The 21,096-nt window shown below is 43.1% G+C and overlaps 1 protein-coding gene across 2 annotated transcripts in view; it reads right to left on the bottom strand.

Annotated features, from left to right (window-relative positions):
* Positions 1–21,096, bottom strand: part of itfg1 (integrin alpha FG-GAP repeat containing 1) — a 261,975-nt gene that overhangs the window by 135,788 nt on the left and 105,091 nt on the right. For both annotated transcript variants that reach the window (XM_072279639.1, XM_072279638.1), the window contains exon 9: positions 7,959–8,053. In XM_072279639.1, the coding sequence (XP_072135740.1) occupies positions 7,959–8,053 (95 nt within the window). The remainder of the gene's footprint in view (positions 1–7,958; positions 8,054–21,096) is intronic.

Raw genomic sequence — 21,096 nt, 5'->3', positions numbered from 1 at the left:
GTTGGTAAGGCACAACTTGCCCCTCACAAAGCCACGCTGGCTCCCCCTAATTAGGCCATGGGTTTCTAAATGCTCATATATCCTCTAAGAATTTTTCCAGTAATTTCTCTACAACTGACATGAGACTCTCCGGTCTATAGCTCCCAGGATTTTCCCTTGTTCCTTTCTTAAACAGAGGTACAAATCAGCCACTCGCCAGTCCTCCAGGGCCTTGTCTGTGCCTGGAGAGGACACGAAGATACTGGTCAAGGCCCCAGCAATCTCATCCCTTGCCTTCTTTAATAATTTGTGGTAAATCCCATCAGACCCTAGGGACTTATCCACTATAATTCTCATTAGGAGACCCAACACTTCTTCCTCCCTGACCTCTAAGTGCCCTAACATTCTTACAGACTCAGCACCGATCTCCTGTACACTGCTCTACACATAGATTGGTAATCATTCTGGGCCAGATGCATTGTTTTAGAATCTAACTTTTTAGCCTGGTTCATCTTCCAGCTGTAAAATCCAAGCAACCCATTATTTATCACCATTGTGTGCTGATCAGCTGCATGATCTGTTCCTGTTCAGCTACTGAATCCATGCCCTCCTTGTTTTCTGGACACCAGCACCACATTTCTTCCTTGCTATCATGTCACATTAGTTCAAATGTGAGCCAATTAACCTTAGATAAGTCAGCTATGCCAAGGTTTAGGTCCAAATGTGCACCAATTACCCTTAGATAAGTCAGCTATGCCAAAGTTTATCAATCTGCACCTGCCTTGTGAACTTGAAATGGTCTTTCATCTATCAGAATTTTCCCACTTGAACAGATTCCGTGTTGCCCCTAAGGCATTTATTTGACTTTGTTGGGTCTACGTTTTAAATGATGTGTTTGTAACTATTTTCTAGTTAAAGTTAAAGGTTTATAATTAAGTTACAGTATAACAAAGGTAAATCCATTGCCTACGGTATATGGCGGCATGCGATGACATCACCTCCGGTTTCACGGCGTCTTGGTTCGGGAAGGTGTGAAGGTGGGTGCATGATCGTGAAGAGCTCCGTGTCCACCCACAAAGAAACATTATAGAAGCAACGCCGTAAGTTGATAAGAATGTATTTGTAGTAAAAATATTAACGCGGTTTCTGTTAAGGAAGCGGCGGCTGGGGCGGTGCGCGTGCCGGCTTTTCAATTTCAAACGTGGGGTTGGCTCGAGCCGATGGCTGTTTGACGCGACCCCCTCTTCTGCTACTCGGGGCGGCTGGAGACACTCGCTAAAAGAAGACTGCGCGCGTGGTCTCCAGAATGAAATGGACACTGTATATGTGTTTTTTTATCAACAGTTTTCACCATACGATGTTAATGTGGAAGAGTGAACAGTAAATGGTTGACCTTACTACGACTCTGTCTTCATTGCTCCGGTTTAACTTGGTGTTTAGTCAGAGTTTCAACACACTGCACAAGAACACTACGGATTCTGTGGGCTTCATGTAACAGCAAAAAAATGATCCAATACAAAATCTTGGTCTTGTATTTTACCACGATGATTTTGATTTCCTCCAACTACGAGGGTATCAGGAACATAATATCAAACTACTTTCACATACAACATAGATTGCTGCCTTCAACAGCGTCACGAAAAATCAACCACTTGAAATGAGCTTAAGGTATTTACAAAGGAAAATATGCTGAAAATAGTGTGCTTTGTTGCATGAGCTCTGAATGAGATTTTAATGGTATATAAACACATATTTTTTTCCTAATAGATTCCTTGGGTCCCTAGAGTAATCTTTTAATATGAACTATTTTACATAATTATAATCTGTTCACATAAACATTTCAATTATAGATTATAAAATAACTTTGCAAAGAATTTATATTTCATTTACTATCTCAATCAGTTCTTCCAATTTTTTTACTGATATGTAAAATATTTTATAATATTAAATCAAAAATATTTTAAGCTCTTAATTGCCTGTGGCAGTTCCTTCACAAAACTGATTGTCATGTTCATGATAGCAACAGCTGCCGGATGCCAGAGATCCAAATGAATAGATGCTTGGCAAAAATCAACACTGGAAGTTCATGCATCAGAGACTGCCCGATCTTTGTGGCAAGCCCTTTTAGTGAGGATAGCAGTGAGTACCACTGCTACTCTGCTGCTGGTGGAATCTAAACCACTGTACAATATTTATAGCTCAGTCCATAAAACATTCTTTAGCTTTAGAATTCTAATACTTGTTATTATTACCAAGTTGGTGTTATAATGTTTGCCTTAACTTTAAAGCTGATCTTGAACATACTGGTCCATATTGAGAAACCAATCTCATTATGCTAATTTAAGTTCATGTTAACTTTTGTTTATGTTTTGTTTTGTTGCTGCAAAAAGCTAATTATATCTTGTGTAGTCATGCTTAGGAAAACAGATTTGAACTGGAACACATCCTCAAAAAGCATTAAAAACAAGCCAAACTCCACACCACATCAATAAGGAATGGGCCTTAAACTGACAATATGGTTTTATGGAAATTATATTCAGCATTCTAATGACAGATGCAGAAAAAAATTGTTACAATTTAATACCCAGGCTTTGCTACCCAGGATTACATGCAATCTAACATGTTTTAATTCACCAGATATTGCTGACAACAGGTTGTTTCATAACTGCTTAAATCTGGGGTAAGAAGTAGGAGCATTCTTTTCATCTCCTGAGTAATAGTACTTGACAAAGAACAAATGAAAGCAATGTAATAAAGAAAAAAAGTTGGTACTGGAGAGAGGATATTTTTTATATGCAGCTTCCAAGGGAATCATCAATCATACCTGTTTAAAAATATTACAGTTGAAATCTGTAGCTGTAGACACCACAGTAAGTACATCATTTCAAGTCATTTAAAAGAACTAACAATCTTCAGAACTGACAGATTAGGGACAGCAGAACATTTAGGAGCGGGTGCAGAAAACATGGCTGCTGGGGAACACTGCAGGTAAAACTGAAACACAAGGGCCAACTTCCTCCCCCACCCCCTTCCCACCATTTTCCTGGCTCATATGTAGACTCTGTATAATAAAATTGAAGACCTCAGGGCAAAATTACAGTACCAGAGGAACATCAATGACTTTGTGTACTCTGCTTCACGGAGACGTAAGTCACTCCTAGCATTCCAGACAGAACGCTCCAATCTGGGGGCTGCTCATGCATGGACTGGATGGTGGCATCAGGTAAAAGCAGAGCTGGTTTCGTTTGCTTTATGATTAACTCATAGTGGTTCTCAGAAGTAGCAGTCTGTCTCAGTCCTGCTCCCTGACCTGGAACATCTGGTGATCGAGTGTTGTACATTCTATCTTCCAAGGCAGTTCTTTTGCTGTCATCCTAGCTGTGGTGTACATTCCACCCCTGACAAGTGTCAAGCTGGAACTGGAGGCTCTCAGCACCGTGACCAACAGCTATGAGATAGTGCACTCTGATGCCTTCAAAATCATCGCAGGTGACTTCAACCAGCCCAGCCTGAAGTCCCTGATGAACTAACACCAACATGTCACCAACATGAATCAAGGAGCCAACAGACTCTACCACTGATACAGCTCCATCAAGTACACTTACTGTACCATCCTATGCTTGCACCTTGGCAGGTCCAGTTCACTTGGCCGTACTTCTACTCCAGGCATATAGGTAAAGACCAAGGACCGTGAGGACTGTGAAGGTATGGTCAAGGGAGGCATAGGAGTGTTTATAGGACTGTATTCAATTGGTGGACAGGATCACGTCAGTGATTAATCTTTGGATCTGAAAGCATATGCAGCGGCCAACAATGACTTCTACAAGACCTGCATAGTAGAGTATGCGCTTTTGAGGTCATACCAAGTTTTCCCAGACCAAAAGCCCTGGATGAACTAGGAGATTTGCAGTTTACTGAGGGAAAGATCTGTAGTGATCAATTCTGATGATCCAGAACTCTACAGGAGGTCTAGGTTCAACTTACGGAAGGCCATCTTGAGAGTGAAAAGGCAATTTCATATGAAATTAGACAGACATTTGGCTATACAAGGGTTTGCATGCCATTACTTCCTATAAGGTGAAACCAAACAGCATAAGCAGTGGTTATGTTTAACTCCCCAATAAATCAATGCCTTTTTATACAAGCTTGGAAAGAGAAAATAACACTACACTCATGCAAAACACCAGTGACTGTGTGATCTCTATCTCTGAGGCTGATGTCCAAGCATCCTTCAAGAGGGTGGACCTGTGCAAAATGTCAGGTCACGACGTTGGTGTATTTGGCAGCGAACTGAAAACCTGTGCCAACCAAAAGGCTGGTGTATTCAAGGGCATCTTCAACAATGTTGTGATCTGAGATTCTTTCCTGCTTCAAATGGCAACAATCATACTGGTGACCAGGAAGAGTACTGCAAGCTGACACAACGATTATTGACCAGTAGCACTCACATCTATCGTAATGAAATACTTCAATAGGTTGGTTATGGCTAGAATTAACCCCTGTTTGAGCAAGGATCTGGCCTCATTGAAGGGTCAGTGATGGAAAGGTTGAGCAGCTTTAAGTTCCTGGGTGTCAACATCTCTGAGGATCTGTCCTAGGCCCATTGATGCAATCACTTGGAAATCATGCCATTGGCTGTACTGCGTTAGGATTTTGAACATATTTGGTATAGCACCTGTGACGAGATCCCGAATTATCTCTTATGGACTGTGCCTTTAAAAAGAGAGAGAGTGTGCAGCTGTACAGCACAAACAGCTTGTTACCGAGAGAGAGAGGGGTGAAGACTGCTCGCAGTTTGTTTGGGATTTCTGCAAGGACACGCCAGTTTCTGAGTTCCTACAAAGAGAGAAGAGAGGAGCTACTTGGTGGACAGCTGGTGTTCAGCACAACAGTATTTAAACCAGCGTAATTGCTTGTTTCACAGGACAGGCAGACGCACTAAGGTGTGGTGAAGTACCACTATCCTGTTCAGGTGCCCATGAGTGTGGGACTGAAGATCGATTGTGAGGGATCGATCTGTGATAATTAGTGCATGAAAGAGCGACCCTGTGGAGTCCCGTGTGCCTAACCTTTGCCTGGGTTGGTAGGCTATCACTTGAAGACGGCGCTCTTAAGTTGGTCAAGTTTGGCTAACTTGGAAGTTTTGGAAGACAATGGGAAGAATTGACAGCATCGGCTTACTCAGACAACCACAACACCTCTCTCTCTCTCTCCATCACTACACAACTCAATACCATGAACTGAACTGATTTCATTTACCCATCATCATAAGACTGTATCCATTTATCCCCTAGGCTTGAAGAAGCTTGGTTTTTTATATTTCCACACTTATATATGCATGAGTTTTGCTAACCTGTTTGATTTATCTGAATTTATATTACTGTATTGTGTAGTTACTAATAAATAGCATTAGTTAACAGCAATACCAGACTCCAAGATGCTTTCTATTTCTTCTGGTTCTTTAACCCAATACGGGGTACGTAACACATCAAAGACTTTTCCAAATTTCTATAGATGTATGATAGACACCATTCTAACTGGTTGCATGACAGCTTGAGACAAATCCTCCAATGCCCGGGATCACAAGAGGCTGCAGAGGATTGTAGACTCAGACAGCTCCATCATGAGTGTAACCCTCCCCACAATGGAGGACATATTCAAGAGGCAGTGCCTCAAGAAAGCAGCATCTATCATTAAGGACCTTCACCATCTGAGACATGAACTCCTCTTCTTATTAACATCAGGAAGGAGTTCACAGAACTTGAAGATACATACTCAGTGATTCAGGAACAATTTTTCCACCCTCTCCCATCAGATTTCTGAATGGTCCAAGAACCCATGAATTATCCCCTCCACAGATGCTGCCTGACTTGCTTTGTTCCTCCAGCAATGTGTGTTACTCATTAATCCTTTTCTTTTGCACTATTTATTTTGTAATATGTAATCTTATGTTTTTGTATTCAGTGTACAACAAATTTCCTGTCATATATGACAGTGTAAATAAACTTGCTTCTGACTGAGATATCAATGCTGTGCCTTCAGTTCACCAATTTCTTGTAGACTTGGCCATCAGTGTTGGATCTGCCACATTACAAGAAAACAAAGAACTGGAATGTTGTTAAATTATCTTTCTTTTTGTAGTCATTACCTTTGGAGTGCATCTGCTACATAAGGAAATATAGCAGAACATGGCTTTTAAATTAGACATATCCTGTTAAAAATGAGTACGGAAGACTGCAAAGGTCATTTAAAGGTCTGCAAAGTGCAGAATCCAAGCGACTTTACTACTCTTTTACCTCAGTTTTATAGTCTCTGTGTCTGTCTCCAGAGTAAAGACAATGCAAAAAATTCATTTAAGATCTCCCCCTCTCTTTCAGCTACATGTATATGATGACCATGCTGATCTTCACAAGGACCAATTTTGTCCCTTGCTATCCCTTATTCAGTTATAGATATCCTTGGGATCCTCTTTCAATTTGTCTGCAAGAGCAGCCTCATGTCCTCTTTTAGCCCACCTGGTTTCTCTTAAGTGTTCTCTTGCATTTCTTATCCTCAACATCTTATTTGAACATAACTGTCTATATGTGCTACCTTCTATTTTGTTACCAGGGCATTAATATCCCTCATGACGAAGGCTCCCTAAACCTTCTAGCCTTGCCTTTTATTTTAACAGGAGCATACAGATGCTGTAGTCTCAATATTTCACTCTTGAAAGCCTCCACTTATCCAGTATCTTTTTGCCGAAAAAAACCTATCCAAAATTCACCACTGATGCCATCAAAATTGACATTACTTCAATTTAGAATCTCAACCCGAGGACCAGTCCTGTCCTTCTTCATAATTATCTTGAAATTAGCGGAATTATGATGGCTTGATCCGAAGTGTTCCCCCTACACACACTTCTGTTACCTGCCCTGTTTCATTCCCCAAGAGAAGTCCAATACTGCACTCTCTAGTTCGTATCTCTACATAATAAGGAAAAGTTTCTGAACACATTTCACTAAAATCCCTTTACAATCCCAGTCAGTATGTGGAAAGTTAAAATCACCTACTATCATAACCTTATATTTCTGCAATATGTCTATCTCTACAAATTTGGACCTCTAAGTCCCATAACTATTGGGAAGTTTATAAGATTCTACCACTACCTTCTGATTTCCACTGTAGTACAAGGAGTTTTGTTAAACATGGCTTATTTTTTTAATAAAGATGTATTTAAATTTTAACCAATTATAAGAGTAAGCATCATTTCCCTCCAAAGATGCTGCTTAACTCATTCAATTCTTCTAACATATTTTTTTGTTCTATTATTAGTCTAATTGGTACCTTAATCCATTTGGTAATTATTAAGAAAATCCTAAGCACATTTAAAAAATCTATTTTATTTTGTAACACTCTAACACCCTGGGAAAGGTTTCACTGCTAATGTAATGATCTTTCTGTAGAAGCAATGTTTGAGTTATGGTTAAAGATAATGGGTGCTTTGGAATGTGAGTTGGGGCTGTTCAGCAGGAGATAAAGAGAGAAGACACCGGAGGGAACCAGTCATAGGATATGACCCGGTGGGGAGATCGTGTTTCGATGGAGCCAGGTGCCAAGATTGACTGAGGATCGGTGAATTGAGCTCCAACTGGTGCACATTTAACTGTTTAATTATAATGGGACCTTTCTGTTTTCCCTTTCTTTTCTTTACTAACCTTTCAGTTAAGATCCACAAATATAATTCCTTTAATCGTATGCAGTGTGCTGTCTGTTGTTTCTTGGCACTGAGCTTTAACAGGGTAGCAAATTACATAGCATCCACACAAACTGCAGTTTGGGGTGGGAGTGCAGTCTCAATTTCACTGGTTTGGCGGGACCGGAGTGTGTATTCCCTAGACTTGCGCAGCCAAGGAAATCAGCGGGGTTTCAATATTATATTACCAAAATATACTACTTCTCTTTAAAATTAATGTCAGGCATTAATATGCTGGCCATACCTGTTCAGAGCCTGGCACAGTCCGATAAATGGCACTTTCATGGCAGTTCTCGTCTGTGCATACAGGCAATAAATGTTCCTGCTGTCCATCTCCATCTGTAAGAGAAATAAATCTTCAACTTACTTAAGTGCTTGAAAGTAATTGCCATGAAAGTAAATTATATATCAATGTAAACAAGGAAAGCAATCATAATGATAAAGCATAATAAATACCTGTACATATTATTAATTTTTATTTATGCAATGCCAGAACTTGTTTAGAACTTCAAAGAGGGACTAAGGGACCCCTGAAATAGGTTATTGGGTTGTCTGGTAGTTACTGTTTCACTGAGTTCCTTTTAAAGTGAATTGAACTGTTTCTGGGAAGGTAGACTTAATCTCCTAAAAGCAAAAGGTAGTAACTGCAATAGACTCGTTGAAATCATATAAGAATATTTTTCCCTGCACATTTCTCCCCTTGAGGTGTTTTTCTGAACATTTTTCATTAAATTATATGGCTTTCACATTTGTTGGAGAATGTAGATATTGTGATGCAAAAATTGAATTCACAATAGCTTACTAAGCAGATTAAATATGGCACTTAATTAAAAGAAGCTTATAATGCTGCCAAAAAGAGTATTAAAAAAGTAGTAAGTCTAAGGAGTATAAGATTTTGAAGAAACAGCAATTGTGATCAAAAATTATTTGGAGAACACTTTAACAAAAAAAGCCAAAAAGGTGGGTTGTATAGGGTTGGTAACATGAGAGAATACAATGCAGAAGAAAGAAGCAGTTGAGGCACTTAAATATTTTGTACCTATCATCACTTCAGAAGACATAATAGATGCAATCGAAATGGAGGAAACCAAGCTTTATCTAAGTAACCAAGCATCACTGAAGAGAAAGAATGAAATAAACTGGAGAGACACTCAAGCTACGACTGAACACGCAGAGCAATACCTCCAGAGTCTCCCGGGGTGGGGGGGGGTGGGGGGGGTGGAATGAGAGACTCAAAAGGACGGTCATACCAGCAATGGCCAGGACAGGAAACATGACGAGGCCAGGACGAGGAAGCTAAAGCAAACAACACTGACTGGAGAGGAATTCATGGTAAGGTGTCATTACAGGAAAGTCTGCAGAAACATCAGAGGGCTCAAGATACACCAGAGCAAGTCTAGACATGGATCAATGGGACCCAAGTGCAGCGCACAGACTTAGTGTCCAGTGAGACGAAGGAGAATTCCAGTCAGGAAGCACTCCACAGAGCTGAAGATCTCTCCGCACTTGAGTCGCCACAGCACCGAACAACAGACCTAGTGAGTTCCTCTTTGGCTACCCCAATCCACTCGTTAAGGAAAGACAGGATCAAATGGCCTAGATCGTCAGATAACGTCGCCTGGGTGCAGTTCGATGATGATCTAGACGGCATCCTGGAAGTTGCCTGAGCAGGTCCAGTACACAGAAAGATCGACTCACTCACAGCCATAGCGTACAATCTAACTAAGGAACGATTTGGCCGAATGGAGTGGAAAAGCCAGCCGGAGTTACCGTGGCAACCATATAGGAGGGAAACGGAGATTCGTCGCTTGAGAGGCAAATTAAAGGCGCTCAACAAGAGGTTTAAAACCAGCTCGCTGGCCGAGAAAGAAGGTATCAAGGACTTAACCAGTATGCTGCAGGAAAAGCTGTGCAAACTCCGGAGGGTGGAACATCTGTGACAGCAAAGAAGGAAGAAAGAGAAAAGGCGAGTGCAGTTTGTGAGAGATCCACTGAGCTTCACTAGGACTCTTCTTGGCCAACAAAAATCTGGTATACCATCTAGCTCGAAGCCAGAGGTAGAGGAGTTCCTGCGGGAGGCACACAGCGACCCACGGAGGGGTCAGGGACTAGGAACTAATCGGGCTTTGCGTAGACTGGAAAATCCATCAATTGAGCTGAATGTGAAGGAGCCCACATGGCAGGAAATCCAGGACATCTTCCGGAAAGCTAAAGCATCAGCTGCCCCAGGCCCAAGCGGCATACCTTATAAGGTGTATAAGAAATGCCCAAAGCTTCTTCGGAGGCTGTGGAAGGTCATGAGAAAGATCTGGGCCAAAGGTACTATTCCATCAAGTTGGAAATTGGCAGAGGGATGCTTTATTCCAAAGGATGAGGTTTCTTCCACAATTGCCCAGTTTAGGACAATTTCTCTCCTGGATGTGGAATGTAAGATTTTCTTTTCTGTGCTCGCAAGAAGACTGACTTCTTACATGACGCAGAACTGCTATATCAACACATCCATCCAGAAAGGCAGTATTCCAGGCTTTTCGGGGTGTCTGGAGCACACCTCAATGACTGGCCATTTGATCCCTGAGGCCAAGCAGAAAAAAGGCAAACTAACGGTTGTCTGGTTAGACCTTGCGAACGCCTATGGGTCTATTCCACATGACCTCACCCTAGAAGGACTCGACCACTACTACATCCCAGTGGCTATTCGAGACATGATCACCAGCTACCTAGAAGCGTTCAAACTCAGAATTACATCAGCCCATTTCACAACTAGTTGGCAGGACCTCCAGAAGGGGATTTCAACAGGGTGCACCATCTCCCCCGTCCTATTTATTATGGGAATGAACCTCCTATTATCAGCAGCAGAAGATATAACCTGCAACCCAACGCTGGAGTCGGGTATGGTTCAGCCGGCTCTACGAGGGTTCATGGACGACATCACTATAACAACTGTGTCACAAGTCCAAGCAAGATGGGTATTGGAAACCCTGGGTAATGGAGCCACTTGGGCAAGGATGTCCTTCAAGGCCAAGAAGTCCAGGTGCATGGTGATCAGAAAGGGCAAAGTTACTAGCAAGTTTAGCCTCCAGGTTCAGGGTGAGGTCATCCCTTCCATCAAAGATAACCCGATAAAATGCTTGGGGAAGTGGTTTAATGTGTCACTGACAGATGGGGCCAATGTCACCAATGCTGTGAAGCAGACAGAGGAATGGCTGAAGAAGATTGACAAATCAGGACTTCTGGGTAAATTCAAGACCTGACTGTACCAATACAGCATTCTGCCCAGGCTTCTCTGGCTCTGCACACTTTATGAGTTCCCCATGACTGCCGTAGAGGGCATCGAGAGGAAAACCAACAAGCACCTGTGGAAATGGTTGGGAGTCCCCCCAAGCTTCTCTTCAGTGGGCCTCCACATTCGTTCTGGGCAACTGCAGCCTCCCCTGTCATCTGTTGTGGAGGAATTCAAGGTGGCAAAATGCAGAGCTTTATTAAGCTTGAGAGATTCTAATGACATCTTGGTAAAGCAAGCAGGCGTTACAACCAGATCTGGGCGCAAGTGGGCAGCCAATGCAGCTGTGGAGGAGGCAGTGTGTTCTCTGAAGCTGCGAGATATCATCGGCAATTCCTGCGTCGGGCGGCAAGGCCTCGGCTCAGTTCACTTCCAGAAGTGGGGAATCGCAAGCATAAGAAACAGGCGAGACATGATACAGGCAGAAGAACGGATCCGTGAGGAAGAGAAGCGGATTTCAAAGGCAGTGGAACAAGGGTCCCAGGGTGCCTGGACAAAATGGGATCTGCCTAAGCGCAAGATCTCATGGGCAGAGTTATGGAGACTGGAGCCCTTCCATATTTCCTTCCTCTTGCGATCCGTGTATGACACCCTTCCTTCACCGTTACATCTGTACACATGGGGGATGAGAGAGGACCTGAACTGTAAGCTCTGTGGTCAAAAGGGGACACTGGCTCATATACTGTCCGGGTGTCAAACAGCTCTAACTCAAGGACAGTATAGGTGGCGCCATGATAAGGTGCTTCTGGCTCTTGCTGACACACTACAGCGGGAGAGATGCAAGAAGAGGACGGCTGGCACAGATTTGAGGAAGGCCATCACCTTCATCAAAGAGGGAGCTAGGCCTTTCGTAATCAAACAACCAAAGCCCAATCTGCTGCTAACGGCCAGGTCCTGGGAGATGAGGGTCGATGTGGGAAGGAGGTTGCAGTTCCCCAATGTGGTGCACACAACCCTACGCCCGGACATTGTACTGTGGTCAGCCGAAGACAAGAAAATAATTCTGGTTGAGTTGACTGTGCCGTGGGAGGAGGGGTGGGAAGAGGCCCACGAGAGAAAGGCCTTGAAGTACCAGCCCTTACTGCAGGAGTGTAAAGACAAGGGATGGTAGGCATGGTTGTTCCCTGTGGAGATCGGCTGCAGAGGTTTCCCAGCCAAATCAGCATGGAGGTTGTTGTCAGATCTGGGCCTGGACGAAAGGAGCAAAAAACAAGCAGCTCGTAGGATGGGGGAAGAAGCAGAACGAGCCTCTTGTTGGATTTGGAGTAGGCAAGAGGAGGGGAGCTGGAAGCCAGGAACAGATGGGCAGTGATTTGGCCACCACTGCCGGCCCACCAACTGGAGTGTGTCGTGGTTAAGGGTCGAAACACTCAGTGAAGGTTGGGAACCACCTGATGACGTCTGCTCCTGGCTGAAGGTTATGGTTACTTTATAAGGTAACTGGAGAATGCACTCTAACAGGTGTATGTAACAAGTATTTCAAATGTAATAATCCATCCTTGCAAAATACTGCCACTCTCCATGCTCAAGTCCCTTTCTAAATTCCTTTAATAGGCTGACACAAGAGACTTGAAGGACATATCAAAGAGTAAGGAGAGTGCTAGTGGCCTGATAAGTGTTAGTGGTGAGCAGTCCTGATGCAGGTTGTCACAAAACATTGACAAGGGAGTAGGTTGATAAAGGTCACGACCATACCTTGGGCCAAGGGCCTGTACTGTGTTATACTATGTCCTAGTTCATCTCCCACTCACCCCCGCAACCCTGACAAGTATTACTTGATCTGCTGAGTTTCTCCAGCGGACTGTTTGTAACCTAACAATAACTGGTGCTTTGGTTGAGAGCATGGGCTTGAGGCAGTAAGCACAGTGGTGCAGCTAATGGTGCTGCCTCATAGTGCCCGTAACTCATCTTCAATCCTAACATCCAATGCTGTCTGCTGGAGTTTGTACATTATCCCTGTGACTGCCTGGGTTAACTCCGACATCACAAAGGTGATGGGTCGGCAGATTAATTGGCTTCTCTGAGGGCCCACTAGAAACTAGAGGTTGTCAATGGGAAAATGGGGAGGTTCAAATGAGTTTAGTGAGATGGGTACATAATAATTAGTGTGGACTAGCTGGACTGAAAGCCTGTTTTCACACTGTGCTAATCCATGACCATTTACCTTGAACACTTATTCAGTTATCCAAGTGGGTGGATCATATTTTCCATGGTTCAATTCTTATCTATCTATTTATTACTAATCTCTATTCGAAAACAGAATGCAAAATGAAAATTTGAAATTTTGAGTTGGATCTCAGTGGGAAATGCCCAATTTCAATTTTGCAACAATCATTCTGCTCCAGTCCACTTAGTACAAAGACAACAGTTGAATTTTATAGACAAGATAGTATTTACCTGAATGAGGCTTTAAGGGACACTAGTTAAGTATATCAAGGAGAAATCTCTTCAATGGCTAGCTTAAACCTTGAACAAAGGAAGATGGCTTTTGAGGTCCATCATCTTTGTTATTACTGCAGAGATTACTTAGGGGAGTTCCTAGACCTTATCATCCTCAGCTGCGTCATTACCTACTTTTCATCATTAGGTCAGAAGTAGTGTATTCACCATTATTCTATAATAATTAATTTTACTTTTTGAAACTGTTCAGCAATTGAAGATGCTCTACCACCAAAGACAAAGGTAGCATGTGTTTGAAAACACCACCATCTTTCTGTTCTTTTCCAAAATACACATTATTCCAATGTGCAAATATATCAGAGCTCCTTCATATTCACTGGATCTAAAGTCTGGAACTCTCATCCAAGCAGTGCTCTTTATATTAAGAAATGTAGCTGTTCAAGAGGTGACTCTTCACTATATTCTAAATCAGGGGTTCCCAACCTTTTTTATACCATGGACCTCTACTATTAACCGAGGAGTTCAACCCCTGGTTGGTAACCCCGTTCTAAAGACAGCATTGAATGAACAATAAAGTCTGCAAATGTTTTTAGAAAGTTGATTTTTATATTTACCAGAACAATAGATTAAAATGGTATTTTGGTGTACTGGGATGGCCAGGAACAATATACACATGTAAGGGGTTTCTTCTTTTATGTTACTGCAAAGGCTGACAAAATGGCTTCTTTGTTATGATACAATTAAAATGGCTTTTCTGTAATAATAAACGCTGAGAAAGTTCTCTCTCTAGCAGCTTGTTTGGGTTAAAAAGAGAATTGTATTTATTTGCTAACCAATTGGGATAGATGTTATTCTTTCTTGTGTGTCTGTAAGCTATAGTTCGCGGGCTTTGAGGGAGAAGGCGTGATGGGGACACAGAGAGGAGACGCGATGCTGTAAGCTGGCCGATGGGAGTCCGAGGGCCAGGGTCTTTGGCGCGGAGAGGAGACGAGGACAGACTCATGTGGAGCATCTGGTCGACCACTGTGGTTGATCCCAGGCGATCGGAGGGGATCGAATGGTGGAAAGAAGACTCCGTTAATTGAGATCTAACTGTTGTGCACGAAGTGGTTGAACTTTGATAAGTTCGGCGCCTTTTATTTTCCTTTTATATTTTATCTCTATTAATTACATAGTTCCAGTAAGATCTATAAAGTGTAATCGTTTAATCACATATGGTGTATTGTCTGTTATTTGGGGAGTTGGGGTACATCACACAGCATGCACACAAACTTTATTACCCAGTTTGGCGGGGCCGAAGGCTGCTCCCCCTAGACGAAAGCGAGTTAAGCGAACCTGAGGCTTACCAGGGGGTTATACACACTTATACTGAACAGTTAAGTTAGAGTTAATTCTCATCAAAATAAACATACTTGAATTGAGCCAATCACTAGGGAAGATCACAAAGATCTGTTATATGCTCAATACCGTGATTGTAGTTTACTATCACTTCAGTCTGAATATATGATTTTCTGACCACTTTAGACTGTTCTCAACAACAGGAACTGATGTCCTATTTTGTTTACAAAGGAACTATCTATTTTCTGTGAAGTCATTTCTGTTAATTTTCAGATGAGCTTCTGTGCTGACTTGGTCATTCAGGTTACTGGAGTTCCAAAGCTATTTACCATCTAGAATTATGCTTAAGCCATTCAATATGCAGTTGTTGTGCCAAGTCTGTTCCCAGGAAATTAGGCTTCCTAATTAAATGCAAATAAAGCCTCAGGGACAAGCACTTGCAGATGAACAGAGACCTGCTCAGTGGGACCAATAATTAGCACAAAAAATGTCATGCTTAAATTGCCTAAATAAGCAAGTGGAGTAGAAAGCTCACCGGCTAGCAACAAAACAATATATCTACAAAATGTTGAATTCGTATTCATTTATGAATCTTAGTTGTTTTTTTTTAGCAGAATCTCTACTTTAGTAAAACATAAAAGAAGCAGTCACATGTCTTCATCAGCATCTTGCTGTTTCACAGCAGGTTTACAATTCCATATCTATTACCGGAACAGAATCCACACTTCCAATTGCGGAATGTTTGTTTCATCTTCCAAAAATAATTCTGAGTGCTGCTTCTTGGGTCTGCATTGCTTAAAAGAGCTAGCTTAGCATTTTTATACATGAATGCAGTTGTTTTTGCCATACAGTAACTAAATTGTTGCATATTCTAGCATTTTTTGTTTTCATTTCAGATTTCCATGATTTGCAGTATTTTACTTTTGGGAAATTAAAATACAATTTGTAAGTTAATGAAAGATTACCCATTAGTAGAATTTCTTTCTGGATAAATTGGTTAAGAACCACTAATTTAATTAACTGTTTACATTAAAAGTCAATTTCAAATCTGACTTCTAGGTCTGATCATTTAACCTGTAGCATGATCATTTAACCTGAGGCGGGAGGAGAAGGTGGCAGCGCGACGCAGCGCATGCAACTCTCCGGTGAAATAATATCGTATCTGTTAAATAGGGGCCGTGGACAATTCTGATTTGATGGAGACAGACGTGAGAAGCACAGAGGAACATCTGAAGAAATTCCTGAAATGCCCGGTTCGCTGCCGCTGCTACTGTGCAATCAAGAATCTCCAGAGAGAAGGCCCCAAAATCCCCGGCTTTGCCTGCTGCTGGCGACCGAGGCTGAGGTCGAAGCGTTTGGATAGAGATGGTGCTCGATACTCGGTGTCAGAGGGCTGATCAGAGCTCGAAGTTTTCGGACGACGCAGAGTTGGACTGTGGTCGGGCATGGCAGGGAGTTTTCTTCCTTTTCCCGTCTGTGTGAGATGTGGGACTTTCCAGAGACTTTGAACTGTTTTACTGTGTCATGGCCTGCTCTTCATCAAGTTATGGTATTGTTGCACTGTTGTAACTATATGTTATAATTATGTGGTTTTTGTTAGTTTTTCAGTCTTGGTCTGTCCTGTGTTTCTGTGATATCACACTGGAGGAATATTGTATCATTTCTTAATGCATGCATTACTAAATGACAATAAAAGAGGACTGCGTGTCCTCATAATCTAATCTAATCAATTGTAGGCCGTATCTTGGGTAATGATGACTTTGAGTAGAGAGAGGAAATTAAGAACCTGGTGGCATGGTGCGAAGGCAATAACTTATCCCTCAACGTCAGCAAGACGAAGGAATTGGTTGTTGACTTCAGAAGGAGTAGCGGACTGCATGACCCAATTTACATTGGTGGTGCGCAAGTGGAACAGGTCAAAAGCTTTAAGTTCCTCAGGGTCAATACCACAAATGACCTGACTTGGTCCAACCAAGCAGAGTTCACTGCCAAGAAGGCCCAACAGCGCCTTTACTTCCTGAGAAAATTAAAGAAATTTGGCCTGTCTCCTAAAACCCTCACTAATTTTTATAGATGCACCGGAGAAAGCATTCTTCAAGGGTGCATCACAACCTGGTATGGTAGTTGTCCTGTCCAAGACCGAAAGAAGCTGCAGAAGACCGTGAACACGGTGCAGCACATCACACAAACCAATCTTCCGTCTGTGGACTCACTTTACACCGCATGCTGTCGGAGCACTGCTGCCAGGATAATCAAGGACTCGACCAACCCAGCCAACAGACTTTTCGTCCCTCTTCCCTCCGGGAGAAGGTTCAGGAGCTTGAACTCGTACGGCCAGATTTGGAAACAGCTTCTTTCCAACTGTGATAAGACTGCTTAACGGATCCTGACCCGGATCTGGGCCGTACCCTCCAAATATTCGGACCCGGCTCTCGGTTTTTTTGCGCTACCTTACTTCCCATTTTTTCTATTTTCTATTTATGATTTATAATTTATAATTTAAATTTTTAATATTTACTAATTTAAACTATTTTTAATATTCAATATTTGTAATCCAGGGAGTGTGAAGCGCAGAATCAAATATCGCTGTGATGATTGTACGTTCTAGTACCAATTGTTTGGCAACAATAAAGTATAAAGTATAATCTAATGTGGTGCCTTTAATTTGTCATTACATCATGTTTTTTCAACATCTGTCTATGGGTTCCTGACAGGTATTGTAAACAATTTGATCTAAGGTTTTTTTGTTCCCAAGAACCATCCTGCAAGTCTACATGTGCTGAAAGTCTAGTGTGGAGTGAGCACTGGCAAAGTACAACAATCTTTGTTAAAAAGGCTTGGCACAGCTTGCATTGTGGACCATGAAAGAACAGCTGCATTTTTATTTATGACGTACGAGGAGTAATTGGTAAGTTCGTGGCCTAAGATAGAAGGAGTCAAATTTAGAAAACCTAGCACATTTAATTTTCAACATAGTCCCCTCCTACATGTACACACTTAGTCCAGTGGTCGTGGAGCATACAGATCTTGGACCTCCAGAAAGTGCCCACAGCAGGAGTGATTGGTAAGTTCATGGCCTACGGTAGAAGGAGATGAATTATACAGTCCTGTTACATGCACATGCAGTTCAACTCTTTGAGTGATTATGCAAAAAGTTTGAAGTTGAAGAGATAACTCATCTCCTTCTACCTTAGGCTACGAACTTATCAATCACCCCTTGTAATGATAGGACAGCAAGATTGGAAAGGAGAAGTCTGCCCGATTAGTGAAAGTAAAACATTTAGTCTTCCTCTTCTTCAGACTGCAAGATCCCAAATATCTTTTGCCCATCTTCCAGCATTCCCTAAAGTGCATATTGAGGTGTCTGCATGAGTAGAAAATTAAATTTTCCCACCTCTTCTCTTTCCATAATTCCCATTAAACAGGGTAAACTTAGCAACTTCTTCACTCAAGCTCTTTGACAGATCACCAAAAAAAGCAATCATTGGCCCATAGTTACATATCCCAAAATTCACTTGCAAACATTCAGCAATTGACCTAATTTCAGATGACTATGTCAATGTAACGCCCCGGGAAAGGGTTCACTGCTAATGTAATGGCTTTTGTCGGCAAGAGATGAAGAGTGAGAAGATGCGAGTGGAGAGAGTCGGTAGACTGCAGGACAGAGTGGACTTGGAGTGAGGATCCTGGAGTCGATGACGTTTGGAGGAGGTCGATGGGGAAACGAATGGACGGAAAAACGTGAGCTCCAATGTGCACACTAGACTGTTTCATTAAAATGGGCCCTTTTTCTTTACTAACCCTATAGTCAAATTAAGAATTATAAAGGTCATTTAATTGCATAGGCTGTACTGTCTGATATTTTGTGGTACAGATTTGTAACTGGGCAACACATCATGCAGCATCCACACAAACAAGATTTCTCAAGTTTGGCTGGGCCAGAGACTGTCTTCCCCTAGACAAGAGCATGCCAGCTGAACCTGAAGGTTACAATCGCGGGGGTATCTTTCGGGATTTCGATGGATGCTGTGTGATTGCCCTGAACACTGAACCAGTGGGTTGTGTGTTTAAGTCTGTACTGGTATGGATGCTGCCAGGGTGGAGCGGTGGTGTACCTCCACAGGGTTACCGGTAACTAATGTGTACATGTTTAGTAGGGTACCCCGGATAAACTGTTAATTTGACTTTTGAGTACCGTTAAAGTTGATGGCAAAGTTACGATTGCAGGGCGGAGGTTTGATAAAGTGGCAGGCACAGACCTTGTTCGTAGACGTAACAGCAATGGGACTGCCCGCTACTTTATTAGTGCCCCAGGTGAAGTGGGGCCATGGTTTGTCCATACTGTCAGGGAGGAGGGGAGTGTAGCAGAGTGGGCTGAGTCAAAAGTCGAGCTTCCCGTAGCTGGAGGTGGAGACTTCAAAGACAGGGTTCTATCGTTTGAGGAGTGAGGGGAAGGAGTGGTCGGATTTGGAATGTCTAAGTAGTCCCCATCCCCCAGTGAGAAGTGAGAGTTCTGAGTTGGCATCAGACCTTACCTCTCTGGTGAATAAGTGGCCCAGTGCACAGGCAGAGGGTCCCCACCAGAAACTAAGAATATTCTCTGGAAAAATGCCCACCCCTGAGGGGGAAGAGGAGTATGAGACTTGGGCAGAGCAGACTTCTCAGTTGCTAGATGAGTGGCAGTGCTCTGATGACATAAAGCCACAGAGATTGGTTGAGAGTTTGAGGGGGCGGGCTGCTGACATGGTGAAAGCTGTGAAAACTCGATACCTCCTAGCCAACACTGCCGATATCCTTGGAAGCATTGGAAAATGTAATTTGGTACAACAGGGGGGTCCAATGGAGCTCATGACAAGGTTTCAGATCATGCGGCAGAAGAAGGGGGAGAAGCTTTCTGCCTACGTATGTGGACTCACCATATGATAGGACTGATAGCGAGGGGGACCCCCTAAGGGGACGGATTACACAGAGGGTTGCGGGTGGCTGGGGTTCTGCAAGAAGGGGGGCGGCCAGTATTGTTTGTTATAACTGTGATGAAGAGGGATACTTCAGGTGGGAGAGTGAGCCCTCGGATACCCAAGCAGAGAGAGACGTCAGGAAACTTAGAGGAGACCCAGTGAGGGAATGGCCTGGTGCATCAGGGGAACACGTTCCCATCAATATACGAAGAAACCCCTGAGAGCGAAAGACCGTATTCCTGAAGGCTCACTGGGGCCATGTTCCAGTGTATTGCTTTAGAGGGTATTTATGCCAAAGCCACACTCGATACTGGGTCACAGGTCACATTGTTGTACAATCCATTTCACAACAAGTATCTGAAGCATTTACCATTGACAACGTTCAATGCACTGGAGATCTGGGGTCTTAGTGCTGGTGATTGTCCATACGACGGTTATTTGTCAGTGAAGCTAGAGTTCTCGGAGGCTGATGTGGGAGTGTCTGAGGTTCCTGATACATTGGTGCTGGTTTGTCCGGACCCCGCTGAGAAGGGCAGCGTTTCATTTCTGGTGGGGTAAACATCCCTTTTGTGAGGAGAAGGCTTGGGAGAGTTTTTTGGGAACGTAGTCCGTGTACCTGGTGTCTTGAGCTGCATTTGAGGAAGAGACTCCCACTGAGTCAGGTGAAATCAGGGGGGCTATCTGTGGACAGCCTGGGTTGCAGTGGGACTCTGCAAGGGATGAAGCAGGGCTTGGCCAAGGGACAGAGGGGTCCGAGATACAGGTAGGCATGAGTGATAGGCCGGGGGAGGCCTTGCCCTGTAGACCAGAAGTACCCCCAGTCGTGTCGGAACCTGAAGAGTTAGATGATGGGGAACGGAGTTCTCAGAGAATTAGGAGATCACCAGATAGCACCGGGAGAACAGTGTGTGGCCCCTATCGCTTTGGGGAGCTATGGGTTGGACTTTGTGTTTTGCAGGAAGGGTTGGCAAATTATCTCAAAGTCATGAGGACATGACTAAATATGGTAGGAAAGGGCTCACTGCTAATGTAATAGTTTCGCTGTAGCTGCAGTGTTTGGGTTATGACTAGAGATAACAGGGGCTGTAGAATGTGCGCTGGCCAATGATGGGAGGTGTTTTTCTTTCTTATGTGCCCGACAGAAGGGATTTCGCAGGCTTTTGTCGGCGAGAGATGAAGACAGAGATGTGAGTGGAGAGAGTTAGTATACCGTAGGGCGGAGTAGACGGAGTGAGGGCCCAGGAGCCGATGACACTTGGAGGAGGTCGATGGGGAAAGAATGGACGGAAAATCGTGTGCTCCAACATGCGCATTAGACTGTTCCATTAAAATGGGCCCTTTTTCTTTTTTTTCTTTACTAAACCTACAGTCAAATTAAGAATTATAAAGCTCAATCGTTTAATTGC

Source organism: Mobula birostris, chromosome 15 (genome assembly GCF_030028105.1).
Source record: "Mobula birostris isolate sMobBir1 chromosome 15, sMobBir1.hap1, whole genome shotgun sequence".
Taxonomy (NCBI): domain Eukaryota; kingdom Metazoa; phylum Chordata; class Chondrichthyes; order Myliobatiformes; family Myliobatidae; genus Mobula; species Mobula birostris.
This window is presented reverse-complemented; position numbering and strand designations above follow the sequence as displayed.